The following is an 18,100-nucleotide window of genomic DNA, read 5'->3' on the forward strand; positions in this document are numbered from 1 at the left end:
GTCACTTGCTTGTCTATGGAGATGGATATGTTTGATGCTATAGTGTGGAACATTCCAGGCAAAAAGTATAGCATCTCCACTGAGAAAGCTACACCAGGAAAGTCTCATAGTCCACCTTTAGAATCCTACATTGTATTTGGGACCACTTTATTGTAGCTTTTGTAGTTACGAATCCTGAATCATTTTAATAGTGTTTGTTCATTATGAATTAAGTTTTTCTTCATGCTTTATTAAGACTGTAAATAGTGTAAAGTATCACCCATTATGTTTATTAAATTTTAGGAAACTCTTACTCAGACACACATGGTTTACTCATAAACTAATGAAACTAATGAAATATTGAAAGCGCAATATCTACCTCCTGTGCTCTAAATTTACCCTCGTCTCCTTTTTCTCTCCTCTTTTTACCCTCCCACTGTGGCCTGTCTCCAGCTGCAGTGCCGAGATTTACTCCGAAACTGCCGTCCCTCTATCTCCCAACCACCATTCCCAAACCAACAACCAAAATTCCCTCACAACTACCGCTACCGCTGCTCCTGTATCCAAAGAGGAAGCAGCAGAAAGAGCACGGAACCCGGATGCTGAGGAGGAAGAGGAGAGAGAGCGATGCTGTGACCGTGGCAACGCCTCTCAGCCTCCCGTTGCCATGGAGACGACGTTGGCGAAGAGGACGGCCCGCGGAGATGAGTCTGGCAACGAGACACCTGCAACGACACTGCAAGGAGAGAGGAGAGAAGGAGAGAGGAAAGAGGAGGCGAGTGAGGAGGCTACAGCATGTGTAAGAATTTTAATACATTTTAATGCTAGCTTATATTGTCTGTGGCGTAATGCGTGCTATAGTATATCAAGTCTGAAGCAGTTGCTAGCTGTGCAGAGAAATTTCAAAGACTACAAATCTTGCAGTGTTGCGGTGAAAAGCGATTGAACAGATTTGGATGTAGAATTCCTTGTGCAACGGTGGGTGAACGTGCTAGCTAGTGCGGAGGTATTTAAGAGGCTTGAAATCACATAGCAAAGTATATGGTTGCATTTTACTGATGTTCTCGCATGTATTTGGTCTTGTGTGTGCGTTAGAAATTTCAAATGTGAAAATGGGTGCAGAATGAGCGATGATGGTTGATTTTGCTAGCCATAGTAAAGGTATTTAAGATGCTAGATCATTTGCAGTGCAGAGGGAATACAATCAGTGAATGACATATGCTGCTGTCTAATCGTATTGCATGTGCTACGAAGTGCAAGTGTGAAGCAAATTTAGCCATAATTAATCAAATTTCAAATAGGATTGAGTTTGCTAGCTGGTGCAGAGGTATTAAAGAGGCTTGGATGTTTGCAGTGCAGAGGGAATACAAGCAATGAACGACATATGTTACTGTCTAATGGAAATGCATGCGCTAGGAATTACAAGTGTGAAGCAAATTTAGCTAGAACGTTAATTTCCAAGGGTTATAATGGGTATTTTGCAAGCCAGTGTGGAGGTATTTAATGTGCTAGCTCACTTGCAGTGCAGAGCGAACACAAGCAATGAACGACATGTTACTGTCTAATGGTAATGCATGCGTTTGGAATTACAAGTGTGAATCAGATTTAGCTGTAACATCAAGTGCCTATAATGAACAATTTGGTATTTAAGAGGCGAGACGGCTTGCAAGGCTGCGGAGAAAAAAAAAAAGTACAAGTTTTTTATGATTATTAGCGAAGAATTTCCAGTGTAAAGGAGTTAAAATGGTTGTTTTCTAGCTGGTGCAGAGGTTTTAAAGAGGCTAGGATGCTTGCAGTGCAGAGGGAATACAAGCAATGAGTGACATATGTTATTGTGTAATGGTATTGCATGTGCTAGGAATTCCAAGTGTGAAGGAAATGGTTATAACATCACATGAAAACGAGTGTAACGGGCGGTTTGCAAGCCCATGCGGAACTTATTATTTAAGAGGCAATGTGTACAGTATATGTCTAAGTTATATTTGAATGATGATCTTGTATTTATTTGCATATGTGCGCTAGGAATTGTAAGTGTGAGGCTAAAGGGACTGTGATGGTTGCGTTTGTTAGCCAATGCAGATATATTTGAGAGAGCAGTTTTTGAGCTGGCAGTGTTGTCGTTGAATGCAATGGAATAGATTTTTTTTCCATTAATGTTTAAGGTCTTGAATGTGCTAAGGAATCCAAACATGTGAATCAGAAATGGACTGAGATTCAAAGCAGTAGCATAGAATGTAATATTCCCTTTTAAGGTTCATCCAAAGAGTTTTTTAGTATAAAGCAAAACTGCATTATATAAACAGCTGAATATAGTTTTCTAGCCAATGTCTTGAGGTGCCGTTTTAGAGAGATTAGATCAGATTGCAGTGCTGGAGGTAATTGGACATGATCATTTCAATTGATACTTTGCAGCTGATGCCATCAACCTTCCCTGGGGGCATGATGCTAACTCAAGGCACTGCTCAGTCTGAGGTTTTGATGGACTTTAATGTTTGTTTTAACACAATCTGACCATAAAGAACTGAATTAGTTGGAACTATAACAGGTGAGCTGATTTGCGGTCTTAAACAAGTCTCTTACACATCAAATTAGTCACAAGCTAGCTAGAGTTAGCCAACATTTATTTATTTTTTTCAGTTACTCTCACCTCTTTTTTTGAAAATTAAACATCTAAACGCTCATATTGATCACAGACTCCTGAAAATGTGTTGTTTAAATATAGTTTGTTTTTTTGGGGTTTTTTTTTTTTTTTTTTTTTTAGAGCTTTCAGACCATCTAAAAATGTATCAGGCTGTGTTTGTGTTTGCTACCTGCTGAGCATTCCGCCAAAGACTTCAATGCAGAACCTCTTCCAGCATGATGTCACTGCAAAGTATCAACTGAATATAATTTTGAATGTATTTAGTAATGTTTTTTTTACTATTAGTCACTAGTGTTTTATGTTGCACCACATTGCCAAAGCACATTCCTGGTTTGTGAATTTTATTTACTGACAATGGCAATAAAGAGTTTCTTCTGATTCGGTGAAAAATTGTAAATGATTAGAATGTAGACCATTTAGTTGTGCTTTAGACCTCTACAAACAGGTTCTGAAATGCATACGATTCTTCTCTCAAATGTTAAAGCTCCTGGAAGTGTGTTAAAATGTGCAAATGAAAAATCGCAAATTAATTTTTCCCCCAAAACCATCTTGCAGCCATGTTATAATAGTTGAGTTTGTAGTTTATGAAGGTTATTGAGACAGCATGCACTATTTCGTGGTTCAGACACATTTCATAGCCTGTAAATAGAAGGAAGTGGTGAAGAGAGGATTAGGCCTTAAGTGGACAAGAGGCTGCGATTGCTAACTCTGCACTATTCTGTGGATTACTTCATAGCTGTTGACAAATGAACATAAAAAAGTTATAGCAGGAACTGAAGCAGATCTAAACCAGGACTAAAACTAGTTTGATCCAATTTAGGACTATGTTTGAACTGAACCAGGTCTAACTCAAGTCCAAGTTATGGCAGAAGCACGAGACTCGGACTGGAGATGTGACGGATTTGACTTCAGAATTGGTTTGGAACTAGCAAGATAGGACTAAAACCGAAGTAAACAGGGACTAAACCAGGTCTGAATCAGGACTAAAAAAGGACTAGTACTAAATCTAGGACTAAACCCAGAACTAAACCAAGTCTAAAGCAGTAAACTGTGGAAATGGCCTTGCTTGTAGTATGAAAAACTTACTGTGATCAAATTAAAAAGGCGGTCAAAAAGGTCTAAACCGGGACCTCATCAGACAGTAGACAGCAGATGGTGAAGTGCGGCATGAATTATTCCCTTTCTTAGGCTAGCTGTGTCTGGAGCAGTTGGAAAAAAAGCCTGAAGATTCTAACATGCTAATGCTAGTCCAGAGTTTGTATGTAAATGTATGCAGTGCTATGTCTCTCGGGTGAAGAATGACCTTTATCTTTTTAACCTTTTGTTCTGCACATTGTCTCAAAGCATTTAATATGGAGCCTCTATTCTATTGCTTTTGTGACTAATAAGAGACAGATATAAATGAAAATGCATTACAAAAGGGGCTAAACCAGGTCTAAAACAAGGCTAAACCTCGGTCTAAATTCGGACAATATCTGGCCTAAACAGAACTAGGCTAGATCAGGATGCTACGACTAAACCACACGACACTGCAAATTAGGACTAAACCTGGTCTAAACTTGGTCTAATCTGGACTAAAGCAGATGATCTAAACTTTAGATCATCTGCTTTAGTCCAGATTAGTCCAGTCAAACTCAATTTCACCGAGGGCCACATCAGCAAAATGGTTGCACTCAAATTTGCCTAGATGTGAAAAATATGACTGTAACTGCGTATCTCCTGATAAACTGACACTTTAAGACCTTCATACATTTTGATTTACCTTGTCGTGGGCCACATAAAATGACGTGGTGGGCCGCATTTAGCCCCTGGGCCTTGAGTTTGACACATGTGATCTAAACAATTAAAGGCTTATTTTGAGTTTTTCTCTTGCCGAGAAAGAAGACCTATTCATTCATGGGTTAAACTTCGTGTTATATTCAAACATTTTAAGACCTTTTTCCCGATCTAAAGATATAATATTTAGTTTTGAATTGTTAAATGCTATGGCAGTGGTCCTAAGTTTACATCATTCTGAAATGCAGGGCATCTAGAGCAAGACTGTTTTGAATCACCTTTTTACAAACATGACATTTTGGGGTAAATTGCATTTGCTCCCCGTGCAGTCCTAATCTGCCTTTGCCAGCACTTTTCTGTATGTACTATTGAAGGGACACCTTGCTGGTTCCTCTGCTAATCTGTAATCGGATTTGTGTCACCATGAAATGACAGCAGAGAGAGGAAATCCACATTTGGGCAAAAACATGGAGGACTGGAGGTTTAATCTGCGTCTAGACCTACAATAGTGCAAGCTGCAGTGAGGTAAAGAGATGTAGCATGCTGTCAGTAAAGAGACTGGTACTGTCACGGTATGAATATTTAAAACTCAATTTCAATACTAAGAGAATGGTTTGATACTCGATACCAATGTCAATACCACAATGACGATCAAAACAATGTAATTTTCAACACAAAATATTATAACTTGGTCTTGGAGTTCTAATACAGATCAAGACAAAGCAAAACTATTCAGAAAAGGTAAAACATCAATTCAGTATCAATACGTCAATAACTGAGTATGCAGTTTTGATACTTCGGCGAAAGAAGCTGCCTGATTGGTCTATTATTAATGCTATTGTTAATGTTCATGTCTTGATTCACAAACAAAATAGCGAAATAAGAATGGGTTAATATACAAATTTTAAGACTAAAATGAAATTGGAGCCAATGGAGAAGTGCCCATGATCACTTCCTACTTGGGATGTGGTGGCAAACATGTATCTGTGTCTATTTTATGTCTATACAGTCTATGGGTACACCACATACCGCATACTTGTGTCCATGGAGATCTAATTGCTTTGCCTGGAATGTTGCACAGTGTAGCAAATACATCTGTAGATACAAGCAGGTAGGTAACACCACCAGGTCAAGGTACAGGTCATATCTGTGGAGAGGCAAGCCCACTCACAGTAAGAATGTAGCTGACTCCCCTCTACAAAAGTGACGCAGTAGACCTTTAAGTCATGTAGATCGTTTTTTCTTCAATGTTTCACTTTGTAAATTAGTAATTAATTTAGTCATGATTTTTTATCGCAATTTAACTTCCTGTTTTAGTTTGTTCCTAAGGAGATAAAGGCCGGTTTTGATGTGCTTGGTGGTGTTTACAGCTCTGAGGCTTGGCTGACAGCTCCATTTGGGTTTGAATATTTGACAGTTGCTCCACACGCGATCACAGATAAAACTGCTGTTATGTAATAGTGTCGACGAGGCTTATGACAAGTGACAAAGCTGTCTTTTTACAAGCAAATGTGCTGTTTATTTAAAAAGCCACAAAGTGCCTGTTGAAAAGCCTTTGGGAAAACCTGTTGGTAGCACTAGCAACAGGCAGGACGAGTACTGTTTATTCCTATGTGAAAACTCGGATGGAGAGGCCTCACCAAATACAGGAGAGTTGTGGGTTTGAATCCCAGTCTCAGATCTGTCCATTTGTTTTTGTCCTTTCTCCAAGTATAAGGTGCTTTGCCAGGAAACACAGAATATCTAAACATGATACACAACATAAATGGGTATAATATTTTTACATATTAAAACATACACAATATTTTATCAATATTTATGATGGACAGCAGTTGTGGATGTCATTGTGTTCTTAGGCAAGACACTTCACCCACCTTGCCTAGTAAGAATTATACGTGGTGGAAGGGGTAGATAACGCAGACTCACTTACATCACTCTACCCCGGGACAACTGTGGCTACAGTAGTAGTAAATTAACAATTCAATTTTAAGCATTTTTAAAAGTGCACTAAGTAACCTAAGTAACTAAGTTCCTGGTGGACTGTCTGCCACCTGTCTGATGTTATTGCTTTGCCTAGAATTATCCACACTATGGCATTAAATTTGATTTGTTCAGTTTATTGCTCAAAAATACCTTAAAAACATGATTCTTTCTGTGAACGGGGTTGTCTTGGAACTTAGCCTTGTCGAATCAGCTGCTTGTCTCTGTGGACATATTAGTCTGATGATGATGATTTGTTTATTATTGATCTAGGATCATTTTTCATACTTGTTCATGAAAGAAAAAGACAAAAGATGCATGAATAAACTTTGAATGCATAATTTAAACTAAAGTCTTTTTGCTCAAAATGGAGTGCGATGAAGTAATACTTATTTACGGCCAACCCTGCTTTCTAAATGTAAATACACTATGTAACATTTCTCTCCCTCCCCCCTCTCTGCCACCCCCCTCACTGTTTCTCTCTACCTCTCTCCCTCCTTTTCCATCTCTTCTCTGTCCCTTCTCCCCTCCTTTTCCATCTCTCCTCAGTTGTTCCCAGTGAGTGACGGGGTGCGTCGTCGCTCCAGCTCTGATGCTGGGCTTCAGGACAGGGCCCTGTGTAACTCGCTGTGGCCCAGAGGAGAGTGTCGTCTTCGGGCACACTTCAGCGACCCCATGCCCTCTGACCCCTCCAGGAGGAAACAGCTCCAGATGAAGATTGCTGCTGCGTCCAGACTGCACCGTAAAGAGAGGGACAGCGGTGAGAGTGGGTTTATTCTGATTTACCTTTATGTACTTAACAGACAGGCTCACCTCTGTTATAAGGCAATGGTATATTTGTTTGTCAGATATGAGGTAAACATGTTCAAATCAAATAATCAAATCAAATACTGATAACTATTTTTATGCTGATTTATTCTTAGTTACAAAAACATCATTAGGCGAAAGGGCCAAGTCGTTTATGTTATAATTTGGTGTTTTGATTCTCAAGACAATTAACCAATCAGAAAGCAGAATGAGCCTCACATGAGTCATTTGTGTTGCCAGTTTCAACGCTGAAATCCAGTTGGTTTAAACCTAAAAGGACTCTCTCTGATCTGAATCTAACTACCTAAACCCCAACACCTGCAGCACCTGACGCTTTTTAAACTGGAAAATTATGAGGTCCTAATAATGTGCGATATAAATATTAACTGGCTGGAGAAAGTGTCCGAAACTTTGATTTTGACCTTTGCAATGGGGTGAACTAATTTTTAATCCATCTAGACCTGACCCTAGAAATTTAAATAAGGGCACGCTCACTGATATAATCTTAATAAACCCCATAATTATAAGGCAAATGGTGTTTTCCCACTGGATTTTAGTGCCCACTGTCCAACTGGGTGTATACAAAATAAACATAAACATTTCAATGAGCTGTCTTCATCTCTGACCTGTATTACAGTCATATCGAGCTAACATCAGCATTCCCCGACCCTGATATGGCCTTAAACTTTTTTATTAATACATTTAATGTAATTGTAGACCAACATGCACCTAAAAGAAAAAAAAAGGAATGAAAAACTGTAAAAATCCTTGGCTCAACTCAGAAATTGCAAGTTTAATTAGAGAAAGAAATGCTGCCTGGAAAACTGCACACACAACTAGGACTAGGAATTAGGCTGGACTTTTTTTTTTTCAAAAAGAGAAATAAATGTTTATCAGCGGTGAGAAATCAAAAACTTTTTACTTGATCTGTGCTGATGGAGTCACGAAAATCCAGCAAAGTTCTGGAGGACAGTAAGATCCCTCTCAGAACCTAATATTCATACGTTACCAACTGATATTTTATTGGATTCAGCTATTGTGAATTCTAAATAGAAATATGTGATGCTTTTAATAGGCATTTTATCTCTGCATGTGATGTTTTGGATAATAATAATGTTGATTCTGAACCTCTGGCCAATAGCAGTTGGATTTTCTCTTTAAGACATTTCACTTACATGGAGGTTTTAAATGCACTCCTCTCCATAGACTCAAAGAAGACCACAGGAGCTGATGAACTTGATCCAAAATTTCTGTTACCAGCTGCACATATTTTGCCTTTACATAAAGGTGGGACAACTAAAAATGTAAATAATTTCCAGCCAATATCTAAATTACCTTGTCTTAGTTGCAAATCAAGTTACAGTTTACTTAAATAAATGCTCCATTTTGCAGTCTGATCAGTCGTGTTTCAGAAAAGGGCACTGTACTGTCACTGCAACCACCAAAATCTGAAATGACATTTTCACAGCTCTTGATGACAAGCAAGATTGTGTAGCTCTGTTTATTGATTTAAAGCTTTTGATTCAGTGGATTATGGAGTCCTCTTGAGGCATATGAAGCATATTGGATATGCCAGTGCTACATGTAATTGGCTCTAAAATGATCTTTTAAAGAGGACTCAGGCAGTAAGAGCCGATGGGTTTAAATCAAATTTTGAGTTCCCCAGGGCTCAATTTTCGGGCCCACTACTTTTTACTGTATTAATTCCATTGGTTGGAATTTAAGAGAAAGCCTCATATATTTTTATGCAGATGATGCTGTTTTGTGTGCAAGAGCTCCCTCTGCTGATCAAGTGCATTAAAAGTGCAGTGCAGCAAGCTACAAATCTTTATAATCTAAATGGTACATTGATTGAAAGAGTCACCGCCTACAAATATCATGGGTTTTGGCTTGATAAACGCGTATCCTTAAAAACATATCTTGGAATTATGTCACAGTTTAAAATCAAAATTATCATTTTATTGTAGAAGCAAATATTGTATATTTATAAATTACAGAAAAGAAATCGTTCAAGCAACCTTTCTCTCTGTACTGGATTATGGAGATGTGATATACATGCAGATTCTGATTTGAAACCACTGGATCTGCTTTTTACCAGTGATGGATTTGAAACCCATCATTGTATTCTGAAAAAGTGAGTTGGCCATCACTGTGTGTTAGAAGAGAACAGCACTGTATGAAATGTATCTATAAGGAACGACTTCAAAAACTGCCAGAATACCTCACCTGCCTGTTAATAATTGATACCTGAATATTTAATACCAGATCACATGGCTGAAGGACTAGCCGCACCAAAACTGAGACAGGAAAGAGGACTTTTTGCTGTTTTGCTTCACAAAAATCAAATACACTTCAAGTGAAAGCAAAACTGGACATGTTGGTGACACAATCGCAATTAAATAATCAAGTAACAAGCTTTTATACACACTCCTGCTCCTGTTTTAATGTTTTATATGGACTTATATACTTGTTTTGTTTTTGTTTGTATTTTGAACAGGGCATCCATGAAAAAGAGTTCTCATTCATGAGTTTAATCTGCTTTTTTTTACATATACATGCCAAAAAATACAAAATCTTCAGCTAACTCACTCACTTCTCTTTTCTGCTGTTATCCCATATAAATCCTTAAACTCCAAATAAAATGTTTAGTGGACTAATGCAAATTTTGGCAGACTAAGGCACCATCGACCGATTAACCGACTACAGGACTACAGCTCTAACCTCTTCATGTCCCTCCTCCTCCAGCCCCAGCAGCCCTGCGCGGCCGCTCCGAGCCCCCCGGAGAGGAGCGTCAGGTGGGCTTGGGCGCGTCACGTTCAGCCCATCACCGTTGGAGCACCATCAGCAGCCTGAGCTCGGACAGCGGAGTGGTGGGTCTCAGTGATGACCGTGACGAGGAAGACAGCGCCCCCCGCAGGTCCAGACGAGGAAAAGGAGCAGAGGTGCAGTCCTGAATTTGTATCTATTATTTGTCTTTTTTCCCCTTGTACTGTGAAGTGCATTTAACTTCACAGTACAAGGTGCATTTAAGGGTTGAGTAGTTATAGATTGGACTATTCACCAAGTAATCAAGTGTGGAGAAACTAATTGAATAAACAATACAAGAGTAAAAGCCTTACTCTTAGGTTCAATTTGATTTATTTTTGTATGGCCCAAAATCACTACTCATTAGTCAAAAACAGAAGCAGATTAACCAATTTTTACTCTTAGTTTATAAGTGTCAAATGACTTACCCTTTACCTGCAGATATGACTTATTTTTCCTATTTTCATGGTTTAGTCCTTGGAAATACCAACATTTGTGTATATATTGTTTTGTGCGTACAAGTACATTACCTTAAAGTATCTGCATGGAAGATTTGGATTTGAAATTGCATAAACATGACCTGACCTGACGACTTTAAGGCTGATTTATTCTTAGTTTCAAAAATATTGGACATTATGGTCAAGTTGTTTGTTATAATTTTGTGTTTTGGTTCTCAAGACTATTACCCAATCAGAAAGCAGAATGAGTCTCACATGAGTCTCTCGTCTGGGTTGTATTGTCAATGCTGAAATCCAGTGGGTTTAAAAAGAGTCCTAATAGATGCTCTCTGATCTGAATGGTCACTACCTAAACCCCAGCACCTGCAACCAATCATGAATGAGTGCTAGTGCAGCCTCTACAGCTCAGTGGGTGAATTCTGGAGGTTCTGAGCTTTCACATGATGCTTGGCCATTTACTGAGAATGAGAAAAACTTGTATGAGAAGATGTATGAGTAATATTATTTTAAGGCATTTACTAGCCTACAGCTTAAATCACTTTATGATCTTTATGTATCTTGAAAGATCTTGAGAGCATTAACCAATTTATCAAAGTTTATTATAAAATTCCTTTGATTTTCTGAGTGATGCACAGTGTACTCTGCAGCCATTAATCACTTTGTTGCCATAGCTACCTACTCCACCAACACTGAGAAAAATAATTGAATTGAAATTGTATCTGGAGATCTGTTATTCGGTTATGATTAATATAATTTGTGATTTATTGTGTATTTCTAGGTGGAGCGGACAGACAGCGGCATCGGCCCCGGTTTGTCCCGTAGCTGGAAAAGACCCATAGTTTCCCTGAAGCCATGCCCAGACTGTGGCGTCAGCGATGGAGCCGTGAAAGACAGAGGAGAGCGGATGTGCGAACGCTGCTCCAAGCTCCGAACGGAAAGGAAGGAAGCCATTTTGGAGTTTTTGAACACTGAGTCAAGTTATGGGGAGGACTTGCGCATCATAAAGGAGGAGTTTTACTGTCCTATGCAGAGCGCCGGGCTGCTAACCGCGGAACAGTTAACCGTCGTGTTTGCTAACGTCCAGGAGCTAATCGATGTTAATGAGAGATTCACTGAACACCTGCAAGAGTGCATCGACCAGGCTTTTGACCAGGTCTGTGGGAATGTCACACTGTCAGACACTAAATACAAGGGATGGGAATCGCATAGTACCTCACAATACAATACAATACAATACAATACAATACATGCAATAATCAATATATCCATCCATTTTCTTCCGCTTATCCGGAGCCGGGTCGCGGGGGCAGCAGTTTAGGCAGCTACATTACATATGTTTACTTTCTCAAAATAAACAACAAAATGGCAGCACTAATAATTTTGTGAAATGTTCCAAAAAGACTCATCACTACATATATTCATACAGAATCTTGTAATATTACTAGGGTTGCCAAACAAATCAAAACCCCGACACCAATTGATATTAAAACTCTCAAAACTAGATACTAATTTGATATTTTGGTATTGATAAAAAAAAAAATAAATAAATAAATAAATAAAAATGTAAAATGAGCAGTATTTATCAGGGGTTCATTATAATTTTTTTTATTTTTTTTATTATATAAAAAAAAACAATTGTCAAGTATTGTGATTAGATTTGCAATATGTGTTTAAAAAGTATGATTCTGTTCAGAGTGCACATTGTAATCAACTCCACTGCATCACCTAAATATCTGCAGCCTTTGCGATTGACTTGCAATATTTTGTAAAGCCCAAAGTATCCCGTCAAATAAAATATAATGACAAAAACACAAAATCCTGTCATATGCACTTAAAACATGACACATTTAACCGTATCACTCTCTCTCCTCTCAGGGCGATGAGGACCTCCTGACTGTCCACATTGGTGAGATCTTTTTGGAGTTTGTGAACATGCTCCCGGCTTTCCAGACCTACTGCCTCCAACAGTCCACCTCCGTCAACATGCTCAACACGCTCGAGAAGGAGAAGGAGCTGCTACGGTAACGGATAATGATATTTATTGATGATATGAATAGATGTGGTGGCTGGGGAGACAATCAGGTTGGGGGTTCTGTCTTAGGCGATTAGCTCAGCCGATTCAAGAGTAGATGGGGAGGTCTTTGGGCTGAAAGTTGAACAAGACACATGGAAGAGCGGAGACAAATGGCGTTGCCGGAATAGGCTTGTATAAATAGGGCTTCTGGGTAATTGGATGTGTGGTTGAGGTTCGCTGGAGGAGGCTGAGGCGTGGTTCTGCTCCTGAATCCCGATTAATCATATTAACGCCGTATAATATGGCGGATAATATGGCAAAAATAAAAGTCATTTATTCTCTCAATAACAATAACACAAAAAAGTGAATTGTCTGCAGAATTTAACACAAATAGGGGTTAGAGTGAGGAAATATGACATAATTTTCTCACATTTTGACATTATACAGTTGAAAATGTTCACGATTTTCTTAAATAACAAAAAAAAATCCTGTTTTTGTGAAATTCTGAATGGAGCAGACCTCAGCTTATCAATAATGAGGTAGTGTTTCCATTTTTAGATCCAAGCAGCAATGATTCATATGTTAGACAAGGCCATGAGCAGATTAGAGCTGAGATATTTTAAAAGGTCAGAATTCTGGTGTAGAATTCGCTGTTTAACTGTCAGATTGAAGATATGTTGACCTGGTTTATGGTTTATATCTCTGTAATTGTTGGGTCTATCCACACGGCACAAAACTTAACGTCTTCAGTATAAATAAACAAAAGTGAAGTTATTTTTTGGTGGTGCCGTTAATATTATTGTCAGTTGGAAGGATTTTAAGACATGAGATTAATATGCCAAATTTGTGGAGCCGATTTCCAACAGATAATGAATGATATGGTAGAACATTTGTGGATTTATGGATATTTTGTTCAAAAACAGTGAATCTCTAGAGTTACATGGGCCCCCGTGGAGGACAGGAGCCTATGTAACTCTAGAGATTCACTGTCATCTGAAATTAAGATAAAAAATATAAAGTTACATAGAGCACTTTTAATTTTATGCTCAAAGGGCCATATTACGCTATTTTTTTTAATCTATGTTATGTTGTTTCCTCATCAAAACATACCTGGAGTTGTGTTTTGTTTCATTCACACATGTTTAACACGCAAATTTAAAATGGAAAACACACGGTTCCACCTTCTGATGTTATGCGGTAATACAGGAAGTGCTCCAAAGTGTTTTCAATCTCCATACATGCTCACTAGAATCATTTAGTCAATTTCAGCCCTGGATTTGCCAATCTCTACTCAATAAAAGGAGTAGTTTTAACTTGAAAACTACCACTACATGACATCACAAGGTGGAACAGAGCATTTTGAGCTTTGGAGATGTTGATAAAGACTTACTCAAACATGTGTGAGTGAAACAAAACACAACTCCAGGTATGTTTTTGATGAGGGAACATTATAACAAGCTAACAAGAATCAATTTTGTGTAATATAGGACCTTTAAACAAATTCCAATTGTGTTTTTCCCGTAGGATTTTCTTGGACGTCTCTCAGAACGACAACACGGCCCTGCGTCGTATGAACCTCCGATCTTTCCTGATGGCTCCCCTCCAACGCGTCACCAAGTACCCTCTCCTCCTCAGCCGAATCATGAAAGTCACCTCCGAATGCCACCCCGACTTCCCCAAACTCTGCGATGCAAAATCACGTGTCGAATCCCACTTGGAACACATCAACATGAAGACCAAACAGGAGGGCAACGGGGTTTCCTGGTCACTTAGGTCATTTCGAAGGGACAGCCGTAAGAATCGTGAAGTTATCAACATCGAAATGAGAGAGGTTTCGATGAAAACTGTCGGATGGGCCAGAGAACATACGAGATTTGTAATGGAAGGTCCGCTGCAGCTTTCCCAACCCGCAGATGGTCAGTGGGTGAAAAAGGGAAGCAAAGCACTGAAATTCCAAAACGTACAAACTTTACTGATGGTACGGACGAATCGGGATAGCATTGGGAATGGCGAAACGGGATCGCAAATGGACATGGGAGGAGAGAGCGTCAAAGATGGCGTCCTGGTTTTAATCAAAGACAAAAGTAGCGGGAAATTTACCGTGCTAAGAGAACCGATCCAACTTGGGAATTGCGTAGTGTCGACCGATCCTGATTGCGAAGATACATTTGAGATTTTGGATATAAAACGGGAAGCGTTTGTTTTCCGTGCGTCAGATAAATCGCGGACGCAGCAGTGGTTTCATCAGATTAAACGATATGCCCGGGATTTGGGAAGTTGGAGGAAAAGACGAAATGCTTTGCCGAATATTATGATCAGTACGGGACAAACCAGATCTTAACAACGAGCCGATTCACTGTAAATAGTAGCATTTCTGAAGACATTTTAGACCTTAACCTATTTAAACTAAAGGACTTTTTTATATTACAATAAGTGCTACAATGTTAAAAAATACTTGGACTACCAAAAAAGTGATGTTGATTGTACAGTGTGTAGAAGCTGGCTCGCCTGGTGAGTCATTCAGTTTCTTTTCTGCCCTCTTGTGACTGAAGTTGGTATCTTTGGCTCAGTCATACGACGGCAGCTGTGATCGCTTCTTAAACTGTAGTGATAGTACAATTATGTTGAGGGCTGTTCTACAAAAGCGTCTGAGATTTAACTTCATAAGCCAGGTTCATGTGGATAAGCTAGTCCTATTTATTTGGCATTTTGGTTTTAGACTTCAAAAATGAACTGGATTTTGGATTCTTTCATAAAAACCCAACACTTCATATTGCATTATTCATTCTACACCTGGTGATGATAAGCGAGTCCACCAATCTGCGCTATCAGCTCCTCTGAACACCACCAACACTCACACACAAAAAACACACTAGTCTTCATAGTGGGCAATGTGGGTGAAGTGTCTTGCTTAATGACACAACAACAGTTTGCGCTAGAGCCACTGCTGCCTCATTGTGGCATGTGGTATTCTTAGCCCTACTTGGCTTCAGAGATCAAGATGGCCACCTTAAAACAGCCAAATTTCCCTGTATCAGTTTCCAGTCATTCCATAGTGAATGAACTACACGAGTTGGTAAGAATGGTACTGCGTTCAAGCCAATATGTAACTAAAATTAGACACATTTATTCACTTAAATCTGATTTATGAAGTACGCAACTTTTGTGTAGCAGCCTCCTGGTTTAGTTCTTGGCATAACTTTAAACCTGGTCTGGACCACGTGAAGTTCACTACAAAATGCTCCATAGTAATTGGCAAGATTATTGAAACCAAAATAAATTTAATATAAAATGGACCAGCCGACTACGTTTAGTTTATGGGATACAAATAATGCTACGTGATTGACAGAAGTGGATAGTAGTCAGTTACAATTACTTGAGTAACATTTTAAAGAAATTACTTTACTGAGTACTTTTCTAACAGCATACTTTTACTCCTACTTGAGTATTATTTTTATTGGAGTAACAGTACTCTTGAGTAAAGGTTTTGGTTTCTCTTTTCACTGTGAGTAAATCTACAAGTGACAAAAGCTTTATGTTTACAGTATGAAATGATCTGAACATTTGCGTTTCTTGTGTTTTGGTCTTAAGAATAACCCGACAGCTCGACACAAGTGAAACATTTTTGAATGACTGACCAGGCTAACAGACATAGTGCATTTCACGTATGGTGTTTTACAGACCTAAAGTCATGACTGCAAAAGACTGATTATAAAAATATAAAATTGTAACGGCATTTTGGGGGGAAATTCTTGTGTTTCAAAATGATTTTGTTTACTGTTCACTGCCCTCTACTGCCCTGAAAGCAGTAGTACAGCGTCCTCCAAAACACTGTGTAAAACTACAATAACAGCAATAATCTCCACCTGTGTCAAAGCATAACTAAAGTTTAAGCATTTATTTAATTATTTTGTAAAATGTTTGATTGAATAACTGGCTCTGTTGCGTATTGTGTCACTGATTGACCATTTAAGTGCTTACTAATAGGAGCAAAGGTAGCTTAAAGGGCATATGTTACGCTCTTTTTAAAATCTGTGTCATATTGTTGTATCATCAAAAACATATCTGAGTTGTGTTTTCATTCACACATGTTTAACTCACAAATCCTGCATAATAATTCTTCTCTCAAACCGAAAACACTGTTCCACCTTTTGATGTCATTAAGTGGTAATACATTAAGTGCTCCAATTTTTAAGTTTTAGACTCACTCAAACGTCTTCGCTTCTCTCTGCACTAGAAGATATTGTAGATTTTCTGTAGCAATCTCAACTGAACAATGCGTAATACTACATTAACTTTAAAAGTACCACTTATTGACATCACAAGGTGGAACAGAGCATTATGAGGTTTGGAGATGTAGACAACCCAATAATCCAGGGTTAATCAAACAAAATGTGTGCATGAAACAAAAACACACCTCTGCTTATGTTTTTGATGAGATGACAAAGTTCCAACATGACTAAAAGCACAGGAGTCTGAAGAACTGAAGGCCGTATTGTATTATTCATTTTAAAAGGCTGGGATTACATTTTTATACCTTACATTTCTTAAAATAATTATTCTAGACAAAGGAAAATGCTTTAAAAGATTACGAAACACAAAAGGCACTCTGAAAGAAAAGATTTAATCCTTTGTAATTCAAATGCTACTGTTGTAATTGCTATCCCAGGGTTTCAGAGTGATGATGAAACGATTGCCACTGTTGCCATAGCAATTAACAATCCAAACCAAATGCCCTTAAAATGAATAGTGAATTATACACGTATTGGAAAAACAAAAACAATAATGGTTGTAAAGTGAAGCCTTAAATCTCGTATATGACTCCTGACAAAGTTCACTCACCACACAAATGTTCACTAAAAAGCATTAAAGGTGCACTATGTAACTGGCGGAGGGTCCGTTACCCGTTACCATGGAGATGTTATTGCTTTTCTTGGAATCCGCAGTATGGCATTATCCTCATCGCCATACAAACAGGTGACACCATCAGGCCAATTTTCACAGTGAACTAGCAGTTTCTCTCACAGTAAGAATGTATGTTTTTCAAGGTATTATTTAATGCCATACTGTGGAACATTCAAAACAATGCAGGGACAAGCGTGTGGCCTGGAAAGTTACATAGTGAACCTTTAAAAAGTTTTACAAATACAGTTAAATATTACTTTGTCATATGAGCTGCTGTGCCTTTTCTAGTGTTTTGGAAATGTGAACTTGACTGCCCCCTATGGACCATCTAATAACATTACTTCCAGCAATACTTCATTTCAGTACTTATTTCAGCTAACTAGACCTTTTTACATATTATATTTGCGTGTTTGTTTTGTGTTAATTTAAAAAGGCTTTATTTCTTTCAATGCACTTTATATTATCCTATATTATAATGTTTTGATATGCTTGACGTATTTTTCTTTTGTGGGAAAGGCTAAATTTTGAAACCCAAAGCACTGAATTTAAAATGAACGACGCTGTTTTGGTTCTTGAAGTAGCACTGGCGATTAAAAGTAGCATTCACTGTGTATATGGGAGGGCTGCTAACTTCATAACAGTAACTTTTTCATAATGTTATTTGAATCTGCTGTATTATTTCCCCTGTGTAATATATTGTGAATTAAAAGATTTTGAACTTGAATAAACTTGTCT

At 38.4% G+C, this 18,100-nt stretch overlaps 1 protein-coding gene across 1 annotated transcript in view; it reads left to right on the forward strand.

Moving 5' to 3' along the window:
- si:dkey-91i10.2 (uncharacterized protein LOC555224 homolog) overlaps positions 1-18,085 on the forward strand; it is a 30,627-nt gene extending 12,542 nt beyond the window's left edge. Inside the window, exons 3-8 of the mRNA XM_055230384.1 lie at positions 433-778; positions 6,926-7,136; positions 9,929-10,125; positions 11,225-11,599; positions 12,322-12,467; positions 13,985-18,085. Coding sequence (XP_055086359.1) covers positions 433-778; positions 6,926-7,136; positions 9,929-10,125; positions 11,225-11,599; positions 12,322-12,467; positions 13,985-14,801 — 2,092 coding nt within the window. The 3' untranslated portion in view covers positions 14,802-18,085. The remainder of the gene's footprint in view (positions 1-432; positions 779-6,925; positions 7,137-9,928; positions 10,126-11,224; positions 11,600-12,321; positions 12,468-13,984) is intronic.
- The last annotated feature ends 15 nt before the right edge of the window (positions 18,086-18,100 follow it).

Source organism: Periophthalmus magnuspinnatus, chromosome 21 (assembly GCF_009829125.3).
Source record: "Periophthalmus magnuspinnatus isolate fPerMag1 chromosome 21, fPerMag1.2.pri, whole genome shotgun sequence".
Lineage (NCBI taxonomy): Eukaryota > Metazoa > Chordata > Actinopteri > Gobiiformes > Gobiidae > Periophthalmus > Periophthalmus magnuspinnatus.